At 41.7% G+C, this 19919-nt stretch overlaps 1 protein-coding gene across 1 annotated transcript in view; it reads left to right on the forward strand.

The window, feature by feature from the left end:
• The window catches only part of ALDH1L2 (aldehyde dehydrogenase 1 family member L2), a 55281-nt gene that overhangs the window by 4619 nt on the left and 30743 nt on the right, over window positions 1-19919 (forward strand). Inside the window, exons 2-7 of the mRNA XM_070454020.1 lie at window positions 7301-7445; window positions 8636-8870; window positions 10846-11011; window positions 15559-15660; window positions 15862-15951; window positions 18965-19099. Coding sequence (XP_070310121.1) covers window positions 7301-7445; window positions 8636-8870; window positions 10846-11011; window positions 15559-15660; window positions 15862-15951; window positions 18965-19099 — 873 coding nt within the window. The remainder of the gene's footprint in view (window positions 1-7300; window positions 7446-8635; window positions 8871-10845; window positions 11012-15558; window positions 15661-15861; window positions 15952-18964; window positions 19100-19919) is intronic.

Genomic DNA, 19919 nt, shown 5'->3' on the forward strand with positions numbered 1-19919 from the left:
GACACGACTGAGCGACTGAACAACAACAGCAACCGCATACTGTGCCTGAGTTCAGTGCAGTTCAGTCGCTCAGTCGTGTCCTACTCTTTGCGACCCCATGAATCGCAGCATGCCAGGCCTCCCTGTCCATCACCAACTCCCGGAGTTTACTCACACCCATGCCCATCGAGTCGGTGATGCCATCCAACCGTCTCATCCTCTGTCGTCCCCTTCTCCTCCTGCCCCCAATCCCTCCCAGCATCAGGGTCTTTTCCAATGAGTCAACTCTTCGCATGAGGTGGCCAAAGTACTTGAGTTTCAGCTTCAGCATCAGTGCGCCTAGAGCGTGGCAAATGCCCAAAACATGCCTGTTGAACAGATCTCGCACCCTGTCAGGCGCGATCTGGGAAACCATGTGCCAGACAGTCCCTTAAGAGTCAGGTATCTCACTGTCTCAGAAAAATTTATTTTATTTTATTCTTTCGTGAAAATGGTCCTTTCCCATTATCATTGGAAAAACTGCCAGTTCTCACAATTTCTAACATAGGCAGCTTTGACCTTATTTTACACCCTGCTCAAATGGTTTTATTAAGAAGGCCTTCGGATTAGCTCAGACTCTTAGCACTGTGCCTTTAAGTTTTCTGTAGAAGACTGTGTTTTTTTTTCAACCATTGGAGCATAATGAGTTCATATTAACTTGCTTCCCAAGAGAGTTTCACCAGGATGTGGATTGCCGCGGGAATGCAATATTTGATATTAATCGTTAAAGAAGCAAAAGCCCTATACCCTGCAAAAGGCTCTTCTAATGCAGAACATTATCTCAAGGGAATTCCAGGATAATAGCACTTGTCACCCAGATTTAGAAATACTATGGATCATTTTACATCCCCTTCTTCTTTGTCACTAACGTAACAGATTCTGCGGGTCTCCTCATTTTTATTTTAAGGATTTTATTTTATTTAAGAGTAGATGTCATCCATTGCCTTTAAAAAATGTGAACCCCTGCTCTCTCACCCAGTTTTGCTGACAACACTGTACATTGATACCATACTTCCTTGTTGTAAAGTCAAATTTTTGTGGTACATCCTCTCATGCTTCTGCAAACCCTAATTCTTGACTATGACAAACAAACAGAACAAGCACTGACAGTATCTTAAAGAATGTCCTCTGGTCACCAGCCTTCACCCTTTAACAAATGATAACTGTCTCCCATGTCAGGACCACCGTGGTAATCCATTAGAAAGTCTGATGAAACTGTATCCCATAAGTGACCTATCAAACTATTGCTAAGTTTTTCTTAAAAAAAAAAAAAAAGAAAAGATGGGAGGAGTAAGACCATCAACACAGGAAAGCAATAGAAGTACATCTGCTGAAGTGAAATAGACCTGAGTTTGAATCCTGCCTTTACTCCTTATTATTGTTATCTGTGGCCAGGTTACTTAACTTCCCTGAGCCCTGTTTTCTCATTTGTAAAATGGATCACAGTGAGTCTTAATGATGTATGATAAGGATTTGATAACATTTTTTTAATTAGTGAAAGGGGTTCAACGCAGTGCCTGCCTCATGGTACACTCCCATAGGAAAGGTTCATTATCATCATTTTTATTTGCCTGAGTATTATTTGTAGTATAATAATAATACTAGCTGACATTTCAGCTCAGTTCAGTTCAGTCGCTCAGTTGTGTCCAACTCTTTGCAACCCCGTGGACTGCAGCATGCCCTGTCCATCACCAACTCCCAGAGTTTATTAAAACTCCACTCCATCGAGTTGATGATGCCATCCAACCATCTGATCCCCTGATGTCCCATTCTCCTCCTGCCTTCAGTCTTTCCCAGCATCAGGGTCTTTTCCAAGGAGTCAGTTCTTCGCATCAGGTGGCCAAAGTATTGGAGTTTCAGCTTCAGCATCAGTCCTTCCAATGAATATTCAGGACTGATTTCCTTTAGGATGGACTGGTTGGATCTCCTTGCAGTCCAAGGGACTCTCAAGAGTCTTCTCCAACACCACAGTTCAAAAGCATCAATTCTTTGGCACTCAGCTTTTTTATAGTCCAACTCTCACATCCATACATGACTACTGGAAAAACCACAACTTTGATTAGACGGACTTTTGTCTGCAAAGTAATGTCTCTGCTTTTTAATATGCTGTCTAGGTTGGTCATAGCTTTTCTTCGAAGGAGCAATTGTCTTTTGATTTCATGGCTACAGTCACCATATGCAGTGATTTTGGAGCCCCCCAAAATAGTCAGCCACTGTTTCCCCGTCTATTTGCCATGAAGTGATGGGACCAAATGCCATGATCTTAGTTTTCTGAATGTTGAGCTTTAAGCCAATTTTTTCACTCTCCTCTTTCACTTTCATCAAGAGGCTCTTTAGTTCCTCTTCACTTTCTGCCATAAGGGTGGTGTCATCTGCATATCTGAGATTATTGATATTTCTCCCAGCAATCTTGATTCCAGCTTGTGCTTCATTCAGGCCAGCATTTCTAATGAGGTACTCTGTATATGAGTTAAATAAGCAGGGTGACAATATAAAGCCTTGACGTACTCCTTTTCCTATTTGGAACCAGTCTGTTGTTCCATGTCCAGTTCTAACTGTCGCTTCCTGACCTGCATACAGGTTTCTTAAGAGGCACGTCAGGTGGTCTGGTATTCCCATCTCTTGAAGAATTTTCCACACTTTATTGTGATCCACACAGTCAAAGGCTTTGGCATAGTCAATAAAGCAGATGTTTTTCTGGACCTCTCTTGCTTTTTTGATGAACCAGCAGATGTTGGCAATCTGATCTCTGGTTCCTCTGCCTTTTCTAAAACCAGCTTGAACATCTGGAAGTTCTCGGTTCATGTATTGCTGAAGCCTGGCTTGGAGAATTTTGAGCATTACTTTACTAATGTGTGAGATGAGTGCAATGGTGCTCTGGTTTGAGTGTTCTTTGGCATTTCCTTTCTTTGGGATTGGAATGAAAACTGACCTTTTCCAGTCCTGGGGCCACTGCTGAGTTTTGCAAATTTGCTGACATATTGAGTGCAGCACTTTCACAGCATCATCTTTTAGGATTTGAAATAACTCAACTGGAATTCCATCACCTCCACTAGCTTTGTTTGTAGTGATGCTTCCTAAGGCCCACTTGACTTCACATTCCAGGATGTCTGGCTCTAGGTGAGTGATCACACCTTCATGGCTATCTGAGTCATGAAGATCTTTTTTTGTATAGTTCTTCTGTATAGTTTACATTTTTTGAGCATTTACTATTGCCACACACCGCGCATTGCCACATTACAGGCTTTATCTCAGTAAATCCTTATGACAATAATAATAATAATAATAACTTATAGGATAAGTACTATTATTATTCAGATTTTAACTAATACCTGACAGCTGGTGTTATAGAAAAACAATGGCACTGACGTGATAACTGGGTTAGAATCTCAGAGCTACCACTTAGTAGTGATTGGACTCCAGGCTGTATCTTAATCTCTCTGTTTTAATTTCTTCATCTGTGCTAAGTTGCTTCAGTCATGTCCAACTCTTGGTGACTGTTGCCTGCCAGGCTCCTCTGCCCATGGGATTCTCCAGCAAGAATACTGGAGTGTATTGCCATTCCCGTCTCCACTTCGTCTGTAAAACGACCCATTAATGCCTGTCTTTGAGAGTCATTGGCAATCAAAATGAGGTAACATATATTAAATACCTGGCACACCCCAGGGTCTCATTAAAATGTTTGCTGTTACTTCCACCGCTTCTTTCTGACCCAGGCTCCCTAGGGCAGACACACTTTGGAGGGATGGACACACACTCTAAACACCAAAGATTTGCTGATTTGCACATGCGTGTCAGTCAATGGAGAGCTTGTTAAAATACAGCTTCCTGGGCTAATATGTTGCAGAGACAGGATCCAAACTTCCTCATATGCTTTTGAGTTAATGCCAACTTCCTGAGGGTCTGACTCATTAGATCAAGGGTGGGACCCAGGAAAGCACATTTTTAACATTTCCTCCCAGCTGATTCTGCCAACACGGCCTGTCAGTCCTCAGATCATACTTGGAGAAATAAGACTAAAGTAAAACATCCCAGTTCAGTTCTTTAGAATTGTACTCACTATAAACACTTAAAATCATAAACTCTGAAATTTTCTCACTGTTAGAAACTTGCTTTTATAGTTTCAGTTTTACCACTAAGCTCAGAAAGTGTTTCAGTGAATGTAGAATTTCCAGAGATACTGACAAGGTTTCTTTAAACACTTTCTGGGGGACTGTTGATTTAGGAATTGAACTCCCAATAATGAGATGACAGCCGGGGGCACACTACATTTGAGTCAGCTGATCCTCATGGCCCTTGTATGTTTCATGACTAATATTTAGGAAGTCTTAAAATATTTGGCATTGGTAATGGTGTGAGGTAAAAGCCAAATTTTGTAAGCTAGCAAGAGCATCAGTTCTGTATCAAGCAACAGCATTAATTATAGGATCTGAAAATGGAGTATTTACCGAACATTTTGAGTTTTTGAATGAGAGGAAATGAAATAGTTATGTGTTATCTGTAGGCAAATTGAGCTGTTCTTACAGAGTAAATCTGTCCATTTGTAAGAATCTGTTAGATGTTGAAACTTTAGGCTCTTTGGGGATAGAAAGTTTGGCTGGCCCTGGAAAGGAATTTTTAAACCCAAACCCTAGTTGATTAATTATGATCTCACAGGGAAGGTGTGAACCTGCATGCTTTTAAGTTCATGCCTAAAAAGGGATGCCATTTATGCCTTTAGTAAAGTGAATTCCCCATATAAGGGATGTCATAAGATATTTCTACAGAATCTAAAAAGAAATGATACAAATTAATGTATTTACAAAACATAAAGAGACAGTGAACTTATGGTTTCCAGGAGGGAAGAATGAGGGGAAGACAGGATAGTTAGGGAGTTTGGGATCTATATACACATACTGCTATATTTTAAATGAATAACCAACGAAATCCTACTGTGTAGTACAGGGAACTCTGCTCATTGGGCAGCCCGGATGGGAGGGGCGTTTGGGGGAGAGTGGATAGATGTATGTGTATGGCTGAGTCCCTTTCAGTCCACCTGAAACTATCACAACTTTGTTAATTGGCTACATTCCAATGTAAAATAAAAAATTTAAAAATTTTTTTAAATTAAAAAAAATTTAAACCAATACATAAATAAGATAAGAAATAAGGGAAAATTAAGTTTCTCATAGTCAGATGTTAACAGTGAGGCTTTGCTAATTTAGAATGACTTTCTGGAATGTTAATGAATCCCATTCAAACTGAAGGAAAAATGTTCTATGTCCAAATCCTGTGGAGCTGAATTCTAACGTGGTGGAATGAAAGATGGAAAGAACTCTGGTGAGCTGGGGTTGGTTCTTTGCCAAAACAGGACTCACATAGGAGGTCATGACTCTGATTACCATCCCTACACGCAAAATCCTGCATCCAGCCCGCTTCACCTGGTGACTCTTCTCACCATCTTAACAATCATCACATCAACATGTTACCTTAAGCTTTGTGAAAAGGCTTCATCTTGGGAGAATTTACAGGAGGTATAATTGTTTAAAGACAGCCCTTAAAAACTTTAAGTCCTTTAGTGACATTCTTATATATATGATGTTTATATTTATTGACAATCAGTGTATTTTTGTGCATCAGTGTAGTGTTCTAAAAACAAGGTAGACTAACACAACATTGTAAAGCAATTATATTCCAGTTTAGAATATATGTATAGCTGATTCACATTGTTGTGTAGCAGAAACTAACACAACATTGTAAAAAAATTATATTCCAATTTTTTTTTTTAATTTGAAAAAAAAAGAAGTTGGAAGAGATGGGCAGTGCCGGCTCATTTTATTTTTAAGTACATGTGTGGGCTTTGGAGTCTGACAGCCCTGGATTCAAGTCCCACATCTGCCTTGTTTTGCCAGTATGACCTTGGTGATAACTAGATTTTTCTAAGCCTTGGTTTCTTTATTCATAGAATGATACAAAATGAGGGGTAGGAAAACAGGATAGTTGTGAAGATTAAATTAATGAAATAGTGGGCAAACCTCAGTTTCTTCTCTGAAACCTGTGGGGCCAAATGTGTTTGGGGTTCAGAGTTATTCACATCTAATAGAGTTAGTATGGTACATAGAAACTTACGTGCACTTTATAGCAGGGTCTGGGATAGTATCTGTAACTAAGCACACTGATTTTTTCTGCAGCAAAACATACTATATTAAAGACTGTAAATAGTATTGTCAGTTCAGTCAAATTTGAAGCCAAATGATTTTGTGTTAATTTATAAGACACCTTCAAAGACTATAAAAAACATTTTATTAGATCAGTCCAGATCTTGAGACCAAATGAGTTTAGATTACTTACCAAGAATTTTGGAATTCTGGACTATGTGAAAAAACATAGAATTGTCTACTATGTGGCAAAACCTTTAAAACATTATTAAAGCTTTTACTTAAACAGTGCTGTGTGTCAGACACTGCTTTAAGCCTAATACATATTGTCATCTACTTCAGTCAGAATTGTGTGAGTTGGTGTTATTCACATTTTATAAATGAGAAAAAAGGGCAAATAAAAGTTAGTTACTTGCTTGGGGTCACACAACTAATAAGGGATGGGTGGCACTAGGTTTTGACCCTATATTTTACTAGATGTTAGTTCTTGGCTTTTTTTTTTGGAGGTGAGAGATAATTCAGCTCTTATTTCTAAATTGTGGGGCATAAAAGTGTTGTTTTATTGAGGTAGACCTTGCTGAGATTTACACTCTTTTTAACTATGAAACTTGGGCTGATTTGTTAACATCTGGTCTCATTTTATCAAGGAGTTGAAATACCTTGTAAAAATATATGCAATCTCAATGATTATAATGAATAATTATGTGAGTGAAAGCATAGGGAAAATGAGGAATACCTAGGTGTGAAATTACTTGCAGTGTGTAGCATGTAGTCTGAGTTCAGTGTATGTCAATAAATATTTTACTTTGTAGATCTTTAAGCCTTTTGTTGTCCTTACCATCTGGTATTATTGAGAAAAGATTATTTATTATCCATGTATCTTCTATCCATACTATGTTGTTGTTTAGTCACTAAATCATGTCTGACTTTTTTGTGACCCCATGGACTGTAACCTGCCAGGCTCCTCTGTCCATGGGATTTCCCAAGCAAGAATACTGGAGTAGGTTGCCATTTCCTTCTCCAGGGGATCTTCTCCACCCAGGGATCAGACCTGTGTCTCTTGCACTGCAGGTGGATTCTTTACCGTGGAGCCACCAGGGAAACCCATCCATGCTAATACTTGTCACTACTGAATTGTTTCACAGGTTTGTTTCAAAAACAAGCTGAAAGTGGCACTTATTGGTCAGAGCCTCTTTGGACAGGAGGTCTATAGTCATCTCTGCAAAGAAGGCCACAGAGTCGTGGGAGTGTTCACGGTTCCAGACAAAGATGGAAAAGCTGACCCACTTGGTGAGTATCTTGGAGCAACTGGATCATGGACTCTGCACTTGGCCTTCTCAGGCCAAGTCTATTTGTATGGTGGATACAGACTCAAACATTCTCCCTTCTCTTGTGGGCCTCAAGACAAAGATGCAGACCCCTGTTGTACTGAGTCTCTCCACTTACCAATGTGGTAATCATCAGGTCCATCAGAGGAATTTCCAAGCATATGTTTTTCCTGAGTTACACTTGTGACTTTCCAAAGGTTCTATGAGACATAGAATAATGTCTGATACAGAGGTGCCAATACGAATGCAAGGAAGCCCACATCCAATAATAGCAATTGATGTGGGCTTACAAAGAACACATTTATCTCAGAACAAATTATAGCGATGGCTGCTTGACTCTTAACACTAGATAAAGAAAAGAGCCATCCTCAGAGCAAAGCTACAGTCTGATTCTGATTTGCTCACTTTAGTTATGTTGAAAGAAAGGGCAAGAAACGGATATTAGGTTAGCCAAAAAGTTGGTTCATTTTTTTGGTAAGATGGTACAGAAAACCCAAATGAGCTTTTTGGTCAACCCAATAGAAACAGTCTACAGGTAGAGAATAAGAACTAGCATCTAGAAATCTTGGCTTGTGACTTGAATCTTTATAAATCACTAGTATGATGCAATGTATTGGTTGGGAAATAATATCTATGATAACTCTAAATTTTTTTTTCTTGAAAGAAGCAGCTCTGATTTTTATTCTAGTTTCTGTTACTGGGAGAATTGGATAAAGACAGTTAGAAGGTACAAACTCCCAATTGTAAGATAATTAAGGAGCAGGGATATAATGTACAACCTGATAAATATAATGAACACTGCTGTATGTTACATATGAAAGTTGTTAAGAGGATAAATCCAAAGCATTATCATCATAAAATTTTTTTTCTGCTTTATATTGTATGTATATGAAAGGAAGAATGTTTACTAAGCTTACTGTGATAAATCATTTTCATGATGCGTGTCAGTCAAATCTTTATATTGTACACCTTAAACTTATACAGTGGGGCTTAAAGCAGCTACTTTGGGCCATGAGATAGCCAGAATCTAAATTGTTCTTCATCAAGTTTTATTTGTAGATGTTTCATGAAATTACTACGTGCAAACTCATAGTAATACAAAATTATGGCCAGAACTTTTTTGATGAAAATAATCTTCTCTTTCATGCTCAGCATTGGCTGCAGAGAAAAATGGGACCCCTGTGTTCAAGTTCCCTAGATGGAGAGTCAAGGGCAAGACCATAAAGGAGGTGGCAGAGGCCTACAGGTCCGTGGGTGCTGAGCTCAATGTGCTTCCCTTCTGCACACAATTCATCCCCATGGACGTAATTGACGGCCCAAAGCATGGTTCCATCATTTATCACCCGTCTATCCTTCCCAGACACAGAGGAGCTTCTGCTATCAACTGGTGAGATTTTTCTCTAAATAACCAAGATGGGCCCATTTCTATTGCCTGTAATCTTTCTGTTTTAACCTAGGTGATCAAGGAACTAGGTATGCTTGAACAATTGTGAGGTCCTGATTGCATGAACTCCCTGAGATCTTGAGGTACTGCATTAGCCAGAACAGCATTCCCAAGAATCTTCTATGACCTATTGGCTCCACTGGATGTAACTAGGTATTGAGCAAGCAAAGGTCCTGTGTTCAGATGAGTCTGGTTTATGCTGGATTTCTGTTTCTCAGAATTTAGAGAATTTAATATGTGCTTTCATGTGAGCATCCCAATCTCCAAGGGGAAATGTGAGTACAAAGTTGTTTCTCAATTTATTTGGCCATAGAACTTTTTGCATAGAGTATCTCAGGTACATTTCAGGAAATGCTAAATCACTTGAAATTATCTTTCTCGTGGTCTATCTTCCCTCATTCAAGGTTAAGTTTCTTGAGGGGATAAAGGACTATGGTCTAACGTTTTTACTGCTATAAGGCCCAGGTTCAGGAACACTGCCTGCTACTGCCCAGTATCATAGGTACATTATCCTGTAGGTCAAGGAGGGCCTTTCTTACTGTCTCTGCCATCTCTCTTTTACCTGCATAACCCCCAGCTCTCTCTCAGGGTCAAGTTATCATATAGGCAGAAAAATCTACCCTTGGTTTAAATGTGGTGAAAAACATTTAATTTTATTGGGCTAGCCAAAAATGTCATTCAGATTTTTCTATAGCATACTATGGAAAATCCATATGAACTTTTTGCCCACTCCAGTGTTTCAAGACTGATTACATGAATTGATTTCTTTTTGGCTCTTGTAAATAGTACTATAGTGAATATCTTTGTATTTAAACATGTATTTTTTTTTCTCATTTCACATTGCTTCCATGTGCAGAATCATTGACTCAAAGTATATGGATATTTTCAAGGCTCTTGATAACACAGTGCCAATTAGTTCCTCAATATTTCTGAAATGAGTAGTTGATTGATTGGTCGGTTGATTGAGTTTGGCTTCTTGGCTAGTAGCTCAGAGAGGTAACCATGATTTCAGTGCAGAGTATGGCTGGCCTATTGCTTCATACTCTGTCTGTATTAGCCTGCTCTCTGATATGCGTAAACGCATATATACGTATTCCCATCTATCTGGTTTATTGTAGATATTATAAGGCCTGTGGGTGTCCGTGCTAAGTTGCTTAGTTGTGTCTGATTCTTTGTGAGTCTATAGACTGTAGCCCCCCAGGCTCCTCTGTCCATGACATTCTCCAGGCAAGAATACTAGAGTCAGTTGCCATGACTCTCTCCAGGGAATCGTCCAGGGCCTGAGCCCAAGTCTCTTGTCTCCTGCACTGGCAGGCAGGTTCTTTACCACTAGCACCACCTGGGAAGCCGTAAGGTCTGTAGGGTCAGTATTTCCTCTTCTGCTAAATTTATAGAGCAATAATACAAGTTGTTGAATTAATCCACCCTCTTTTACTATTATTTATTTATAGACAATCTAATTCCAGCTCTAAGTGATGCATATACCTGAATTATACAACCTAAATTAAACATCAGTTCTCCTTTCAACACTGCACTGACTATCCTCTGTTTTATCTTCCATGATCTTATTCTGCCTAATACAGGGTCAGGTGCAATGTGGGAACTGGACCCTGGTGGGCAAAATTACTTGATGTTGCAATAGAAAGCCGACACCTGGGAGTCAGTGAGAAGTAGTACTGATGGTCTCTGATGCCTTTTTATTACTATGTGTTAGATTACAGAGATGGGGATGTATAAAATCACAGAGCCATTAAGTTCTACTTTTTATGAATGCTGATATCGCGTGGCCCTGCTGTAATTTTCCCAGTAGCTTCATTCACTGTCTATTTTCCACTATAACCACATTGTACTTTCATGCTACTAATTCACCTTATGATACAGTTAACAATGTGTTACGTTGCAACTCTTCTTTTCACAGGACTCTCATCATGGGAGATAAGAAAGCTGGGTTTTCTGTTTTCTGGGCTGATGATGGTTTAGACACAGGACCCATCCTTCTCCAGAGGTCGTGTGATGTGGAGCCCAATGATACAGTAGATGCACTTTATAATCGATTTCTTTTTCCAGAAGGAATCAAGGCCATGGTCAGTACAATTATGCCATCAAGGAGAATTTAGTAAACCTTTAAAGTTTTGGCACTGTTTCTCTTTTATTGAGAATTTGCTCCTATGAATTTTTACTAAAAATAAAAGTCTGAAAAAAAAATTAGATTTTATTATATTTACTAATAGGATAGTATATTGAGGGAGGAAATCTGAACTTCAGAATATCTTATTCTGTGAAGCTGAATTCTTCTGAGGACAGTGATCAACTGGATAAAGTAGTCATCAAACTTCATTTACTTTACCACCTATTTGGATCTCCATCCTGTTTATAATGACTAATTGTAAAGAAGTAGCAGAATCTGATGGAGAAGGCAATGGCAACCCACTCCAGTGTTCTTGCCTAGAGCATCCCAGGGATGGGGGAGCCTGGTGGGCTGCTATCTATGGGATCGCACAGAGTCGGACACGACTGAAGCGACTTAGCAGCAGCAGCAGCAGAATCTGAAGAAATTTCACTATGTAATTTGGACTTCCTTCAAAAACATTTAAAATCAGTCTGTGTAATAAGGCAAAATTTGATACTGCTTTATTTGTTCAGGTATGCTCTGAATTAAAAACTCAAAACGTGCACATCACAAAGAAGTAATATATTAACCTGTAAAAACATTGAAAGATAATTTCAGTATCATTTAATGCCTTCTAGTGTTTGATGTGGTAGAAGTACAGCACAGAGCTGGACAATAAGATGGTATGAAACAGCAGCCTTTGATTTAGGAGAGAGGAGAGCAGTATTTTGTTTGTTATTTAATGATTAAGGCGGTTGGGGCAGGGGGGGCTTCCCTAGTAGCTCAGATGGTAAGGCATCTGCCTGCAATGCAGGAGCCCAGGTTTGATCCCTGGGTTGGGAAGATTCCCTATAGAAGGAGATGGCAACCCACTCCAATATTCTTGCCTGGAGAATCCCATGGGCAGAGGAGCCTGGCTGGCTACAACCCATGGGGTCACAGAGAGTTGGACACGACTGAGTGAATGACACGATGATTAAGAGAGTAGTTTCTTGTTCTACCATTTGTTTGTTGTGTGGTATGCAAGTCATTTAGCCTCTTTAGCCTTGTTTTCCTCATCTATAAAATGTGGACACTACTGCCTGACTTACAAGGTTGTTGTTGTGAAAATTAAATGACATTGTGTAAAGCATCGGGCACACGGTAGGTGCTCAAAACGATCATTATAATCAAAGTAGTATTCTGTGTGTTCAGTAGCATTTGTGCAAACCTGGATTATAGCCAGAAATGGGTGGGATGAACGAGCTAAACTTGAACCTGTCCCAGGTGGCTCCCTCCACCTGCTCTTGTAGAGATTGGAGTACTTAGCAGTGAGTACTTAGAAAACTGAGAACATGAGCTCACATAGGTCTCCCCGTGAAGGACAGAGGCTCTCAACTCAAGGTAAAAATAAGTGGTGCACAGAAGGGGACAGGGCACATCCCAAAGGCAATCAGACTCATGGACAGACTTGAAATTTTTTTTATTCCAGGTGTCCTAAACTATAAAGCCAGGTGAATTCCTTAAACATAACAATGTATTATTTTCTAGAATCATCATCATGAGCAGAAATAACCCACAATGGCTTATTTTACAATTATCTTCCTAAAATTTCCATTGAAAAAGCAAGAGAAGATTGAAATGTGTGTAAATAAAGGAGTCATGTTTAAAAGTGCAGGCTGGATATTGGCAGTAGATAGACCTGGATACAGACCCTTCTCTGACACCTACCAGCTATCTCTGTGATCTTGCTGCTGCTGCTGCTAAGTCGCTTCAGTTGTGTCCGACTCTGCGAGACCTCGTAAACGGCAGCCCACCAGGCTCCCCTGTCCCTGGGATTCTCCAGGCAAGAACACTGGAGTGGGTTGCCATTTCCTTCTCCAATGCATAAAAGTGAAAAGTGAAAGTGAAGTTGCTCAGTCGTGTCCGACTCTTAGCAACCCCATGGACTGTAGCCTACCAGGCTGCTCCGTCCATGGGATTTTCCAGGCAAGAGCTCTGGAGTGGGTTGCCAGTGCCTTCTCTGCTGTGATCTTGAGCTAGTTGCTTTTTCTCAAGCTAGTTGCTTGAGGCTTTTTTCAACCTCATATGTAAAATAAGACTGATAATATCCACCTTGTAGGACTTGTGTGATATTAGTTAGTTAGTTAGTTAGTCACTCAATTGTGTCCGACTCTTTGTGACCCCATGGATTGTAGCTGACCAGACTCCTTTGTCCATGGAATTCTCCAGGCAAGAATACTGGAGTAGATTGCCATTTCCTTCTCCTAGGATTGAACCCAGGTCTCCTGCATTGCAGGCAGATTCTTTGCTCTCTGAGCCACCAAGGGATATTTTACATAAAGAAGCTAACCCATATGTGTGTGTGTGTTAAGTCTCTTCAGTTGTGTACGATTCTTTGCGACCCTTTGGACTGCAGCCCACCAGACTCCTCTGTCCATGGGATTTGCCGGGCAAATATACTGGAGTGGGTTGCCATTTCCTATTCCAGGGGATCTTCCCTATGTGGAGATTGAACCTGAATTTCTTATGACTCTTGCGTTGGCAAGCAGGCAGATTCTTTACCACTAGCGCCACCTGTGAGAGAGTCAATTCCTAGGCAGGTTGCTAAGAAGTCCGGGGGTCCCCAAGGAGAGAGGTGTCTGGGGTTCTCAAGGAGGAGGAAAGGACAAACTTTTTTTCCCTCTACATTCCTTAGGATTATATAACATTAATGTATCCTGCTTGAGGACAGTTTCTGGAAAAAACACTCTGGCTAATCCTGTTATCTTAAAATGTAAATTATGGGAGTGGGTCTAGTAAGGTCTTTACAACCTCCAGACATTCTTTTGATTCACTGTAATAACTAATTAAAAAGTATATAACACCATTGCTAACACTAGCGAGGGGGTGCTCTTTCTGCCCCTTTTGATGTCTATGTCAGAAGCTTTCTCTATCTCTTTTATACTTTAATAAAACTTTATTACACAAAAGCTCTGAGTGATCAAGCTTCGTCTCTGGCCCCGGATTGAATTCTTCTCCTCCAGAGGCCAAGAATCCCAGCGTATTTCGTGGTTCAGTAACAACCTTTAATCTTGGGGGCTCATCTGGGATTCTTTAGGACAAGGTAAGGATGCTTGGAGCTCTAATTCTTTGTTCTCCTAGCGAACACATTTTCTGCTGTACTTTACTAACTCTACAGTATGCTTGTGTGAATGAATGACACGCCCTGCGCAAAGCAAGTGAGGAGGAGCCCTGCTCTGCGGTTCCATGGTAACCTCATATGGCTTATGGCAGAAACCTGTTGGGCGTTTATACCGACCTGCCAATGCCAAGAGGCACTCAATGTCTCCTTCAGGGACCTACCAGAAATGGGCAAAGCGTGTGGACCGAACTCTCCTTTCTCGGTCAAACTTTCCGGTTTCTTTGACCATTTCATAACTTCTTGGGAATTAGAACGACTAACCTATCTGTCAGATCATAGACTTTCAAGGGACCTGTGATCTATGCTGTTACTGTGTACTGTTACTTAGGTCCCCAGCTTGGATTGGTAGTCAGGAAGCACCTAGCCTTGCTAGGAGTCCAAAGTTCAGAAGCTAGATGGAGCTCTAGCTCCAAGAGCATCTCTGAGGTTAAAGGTTACTCAGATTGGAAGTGCAGTGGGTAACGTTGGCTCTTAGTGGACCAGAGGAGGCTTGCCAGTGGCTTTTGTCCCAACTCCTTAGATAATCTTTCTGTGGAATCCGTGGGAATGAAGTGGAAGGACTGGCCCTAATAACTCGAGGACAAAAGTCAACTTTTCCTCCCTGGCCAGCCCTTCACCATCTCTTTTGCTATTGCCGACACTGGTGTGGTGACACTTGGAAGGAACATCTCAGTTTTAACGTACCGGTCTTATTGTGGTCAGAAGCATACTCAGGGTTGTGCATAGGCATTTAGGTGACAAATGTTTCCCCCAGCAGTCTTAGCTTGGAAGGCATTCCGGAAGGTTACTGATTGTATCTCGGGTGGCATCAGAGGCAAGCAAGGTTTTAATGGTGAGGAACTGGACATCAGTCTGGGATGCCATCAGGTCTACCCCTGGTGCATCTCTGCCCCGCCTTGGTGATAGAACCAGGAGGGATGAGTACAGCGCCTGTTTCAGTAAGGGACAGACTAAGTCTGACCAAGGAAAGGAAGCCTTGGTGCAAAGTCTGTCCACACCCCCACCTAGAGCAGGGAGGGACGCCTCCAGTAGAAAGATGGCTCTGGTTGCTTCTTTCTCTCTTACAGATGGGGGCTAACAATTCCAGACCCCTATCTCCTCCTTGAGAACCCCAGACCCCTCTCTCCTTGGGGACCCCCGGACTTCTTTTCAACCTGTCTAGGAATTGACTCTCTCACCTAGGAATTGTACACTGCGTGGTACAATTATAGAGTCAAAGAAATGGTAGTTATTTTATCAAAGTCCGACTCTCTGGACAGATTTATATATAGTAATTCTGTTAAACAGAAACTTCAGTTAAACAGACCTTGCCATTGTTGACCACTGGACTCTAACACCAGTAACATGTTTGGCTTTAGGTGGAAGCTGTCCAACTCATAGCTGATGGTAAAGCTCCTCGTGTTCCCCAGTCAGAAGAAGGAGCAACATATGAAGGTATCCAGAGAAAGGAAAATGCTGAGGTATTTATATCAACTCAGTTACGCATCTCAGAATTCACTGTCCCCCACCTTTGAGCAGTTCTCAGTGTACCATTTCCTCAATGAAAGGACGATCTCCAAGCCACCTGCCCCATCCCTACCCAAGTCTGCCACTGATGGAGAGAAATGTTTCTATTGCCTTTGAGACTTGAGAAGTTCAACCTGTGCTTTGCGCATCCCTAGATCTCTTGGGATCAGTCTGCTGAAGCTTTACATAACTGGATCCGAGGTCATGATAAAGTCCCTGGAGCTTGGGCAGAGATAAATGGACAGGTATGTTCAAGGGGCCCAATGTTTTCTTTCGGCATGTGACCTTCGTAAGAGGCATTACTCATGAGTCTAGGCTTCCCCTGGTTCTTCCTTTGCTTGTGAGGAGAGTTTGTGTTCTAGGTACACGTGACCAGCTAAAGGATTTTAGGTACACGTGGCCAGCTAAAAGAGCCTAGGTCCAGAAGGTCATGTGGTCCATTTTTCACTCAGCACTTATGGAGCGTTTGATGTGAGGCAGACACGAGGCACAGCCTCTGCTCTCAGGGAGACTGCAGTTTTATGGGGAAAGCAGGAAAATGAATAAGCACCCCCAAGGCAGTAAGACGAATGCTGTAACTGAGACCCAGACCCGGGTATCTTAGGAAAGGCTTCCTAGAAAAGTTGCTTGGCTTGCACTTCGAGAAGAGGTCAACAAATAGAGAATAAGACGCAGAGTTTAAGACCCAGAGGTAGGAGAGCTTGCTCCCCGGACAGGAACTTGCAGCGGAGTTCAGAGACGCTGGGGCCTCAGATGCGAGGCGTGGGAGTGAGAGGACGGGGAAGAGATGCTGCAGGGGCGGCGGGCAGGGGCAGGGGCAGGAAAGGCCTTCTGAGACCTGGGCAAGCGCCACTCAACTCGGCTTCTCAAGCTTCACCTCCTCTAGGAAGTCTGCTGACCTCAGACGCCCAGCCTGGCGGGACCGGGCACCCCTTTGCTCCTTTCCCGTAATTACCCCTAGCTCTGGCTCAGCATCTTGTCTATTATTCGCATTTCTTTGTGTGTCTATCCCTCCACCCACCAGAGCCCGGGAGCCCCTCAAGGGCAAGGGCATCCTGCTCTTGTCTTGATAATCTCAGCCCTTCAGCCGGGTCCTCAGTGCATATTAGATACCAATAAACCTATGTGGGATCAGTGAAGAACCAAAGGTGGAAGTCCAGTGCCGTGGTTAAGAGTATGGAATTGGAGGGTACTATGCTAAGTGAAATAAATCAGACAGAGAAAGACAAATGCCATATGATGTGACTTATATGTGGAATCTAAGAAATACAACAAAGTAGTGAATATAACAAGAAAGAAACAGACTCCAAATATAGAGAACAAACTAGTGATTACCAGTGGGGGAGAGAAGCGGGGAGGAGCAAGATAGGAGTAGGGAATTGAGAGGTGCAAATTATTATGTGTAAATTAAGCTACAAGGATATATTGTACAACATAGAGATTACAGCCAATATTTTTTTTTTTCTGCTTTCTTTTTTTTTTTTTAAATTTTTATTAGTTGGAGGCTAATTACTTTACATCATTACAGTAGTTTTTGTTATACATTGATATGAATTAGCCATGGATTTACATGTATTCCCCATCCCAGTCCCCCCTCCCACCTCCCTCTCCACCCGATCCCTCTGGGTCTTCCCAGTGCACCAGGCCCGAGCACTTGTCTCATGTCCCCAACCTGAGCTGGTTATCCGTTTCACCCTAGATAATATACATGTTTCAATGCTGTTCTCCTGAAACATCCCACCCTCTCCTTCTCCCAGAGTCCACAAGTCTGTTCCATACATCTGAGTCTCTTTTTCTGTTTTGCATATAGGGTTATCGTTACCATCTTTCTAAAGTCCATATATATGTGTTAGTATACTGTAATGGTCTTTATCTTTCTGGCTTACTTCGCTCTGTATAATGGGCTCCAGTTTCATCCATCTCATTAGAACTGATTCAAATGAATTCTTTTTAATGGTACAGCCAATATTTTATAATAACTATAAATGAAGTATGACCTTTAAAAATTGTGAAATCACTATTGTATACCTGTAACTTATATAATATTGTACATCAGCTATACTTCAATAAAACATTTTATCATGGACATCCTTATACAAATGTACTCTTGATTATATGAGGAATACTGGGTATACATCTTGGAATACAGTGACATCCTATAGCATATGAATATATTTTGTCACAATTGATAATGCCTTCTTTTTCAAAGCAGTTATACTCACAGACACACCAAAAGTGTGGGATCTGAAGCCAGAATGTTTCCAGTAAAATTCTGGCATTGCCACTATTTGCTGTATAACCATGGGCAGGTTACTTAACCATTGAGTACCTTCGTTTCTTTGTTGCAGAGTGAGACTAATAATAGTGCCTCCTTCATTGGTGTGCGGTTGTTGTGAAGATGCAATGAGTTAATACATGTTAATTCATCTAAGTACTTAGTCCCTGACATAGAATAAATATTTGATAAATATTAAATAATAGAGTTGTCAATAAATGGTAGCTAATGACCACAGAATTATAAGAGGTGGCTTAGTGGTAAAGAATCCAGCTACCAATGTAGAAGATTTAAGAGACACAGGTTCAATCCTTGGGTTGGTAAGATCCCCTGGAGGTGAAAATGGCAACTCACTCCTGTATTCTTGCCTGGAAAATCCCATGGACAAAGGAGCCTGGCAGGCTACAGTCCATGAGGTCACAGAGAGACGCAACTGAGTGACTGAGCACACACACAAGCATAGAATTGTAGTAATTATTATAACAACAGCAAATCAATTAGTATCAGTTCTCTTAGTTACCGCCTGGATCCAGTCTTGTTTCCGTGAGCTGACCCACAAAGCTCCCTGTGCCTCCCATCACACATCCCACCCGTCTGTTTACTCCTCCGCACCTGCCTCCCTGCGCCCCCACCAACAATACCTCCACTTCTTGCAAGAACTCTACCTTCAGGCTGCAAAGTCTGTGAGAGCGTTCATGTCATTCACCTTTGTGTCAATGCAAATAAGTGATACGTGTATACTTGCATCCCCTGGATGTGGGGCGTTTTCTCAACTCTTCAATCACACCCTCACAGACTGTCTCTTGCTTTATGTCATTCTGATAGATGCTTGATATAGTCTCTTACGCTGGCAGTGGGAGGTCCCTCATTTTGGCATAAATGAGAATGCCAGCTGCTTTTTTGCAAGGCATGCTGCTTTCATACACCCTTATAAACAGCCTTCATTCCCTCCTTTCACAACTTGGGTTTGGTCTCTTTACTAGGTGGTCACTTTCTATGGCTCATCATTGCTGAATAGCTCCATCCCTCCTGGAGAACCACTGGAAATTAAAGGTGCTGAGAAGCCTGGTCTTGTTACCAAAAATGGACTTGTTCTTTTCGGTAACGATGGAAAAGCAGTGAGTGTTCAATAGGGTTACCTATAAAATCATTTTGGTGGTTTCCTTCAATCACCCAAGCTCTTGAGGGAGTCTGGCTGGGCAGACTCCCAGGACAGTCTGCAGTGGGGTATGGGAGGTTTAAGATGTCTGTGGCCCATTTCTCTCTGGGGATGAGCTGGCTTTATGTGCCTTGATTGAGAACCAGGTGTCTCAGGATGGACCCACAGGACCTGCAAGTCCTGCTCTGTGATACATACAGTAGAAAGAGCTTAGCGTTTGGTCAGAGCCAGGGTGTGAGTCCCTGCTCTGTCACTCACTGGTCGTGAGCAGGATGCCTCTCCCCTCTAAGGCTCTGTTTCTCTGTCTAAAGAACAGAGAGCGTGATCCGGTCTGGGAAGATCAGGTGATGTGAGCCTCCTCAGATGGTCCTCCCTTTGCCAATAGGGAGATGCCCATCCGCACTCCTGCGCTTGGGAGCATAAACTCTGACCCTCGGTGGGCTCTTGGGCAGGTGCTCAATGAGCAAAACAAAAGGGAATTTGCAGCTCACAGATACCTTCTCCTGGCTCACAGGATACATCAGTTAGTAAGAGTGTAGGCCTCAGAGTCCAGTCCTGGGTTGTAACATCAGCTCTGTTACTCGCTGGGAGGCACTGGGCAAGTTACTAAACCTCACTGAGCCTTCATTTGCTCATTAGAAAAATGGGGGTAATAAGGACACCTGCATCTATCAGGATTTAGGAGACTGGATAAGATACTCAGCATATATGTACTTAGCACTGTGCATGCTGCAGACTAAGCGTTCAGAAGATGGCAGTAGACGAAGTAAGAGTGCTGT

The sequence above is a fragment of the Odocoileus virginianus genome, chromosome 23 (assembly GCF_023699985.2).
Source record: "Odocoileus virginianus isolate 20LAN1187 ecotype Illinois chromosome 23, Ovbor_1.2, whole genome shotgun sequence".
Taxonomy (NCBI): domain Eukaryota; kingdom Metazoa; phylum Chordata; class Mammalia; order Artiodactyla; family Cervidae; genus Odocoileus; species Odocoileus virginianus.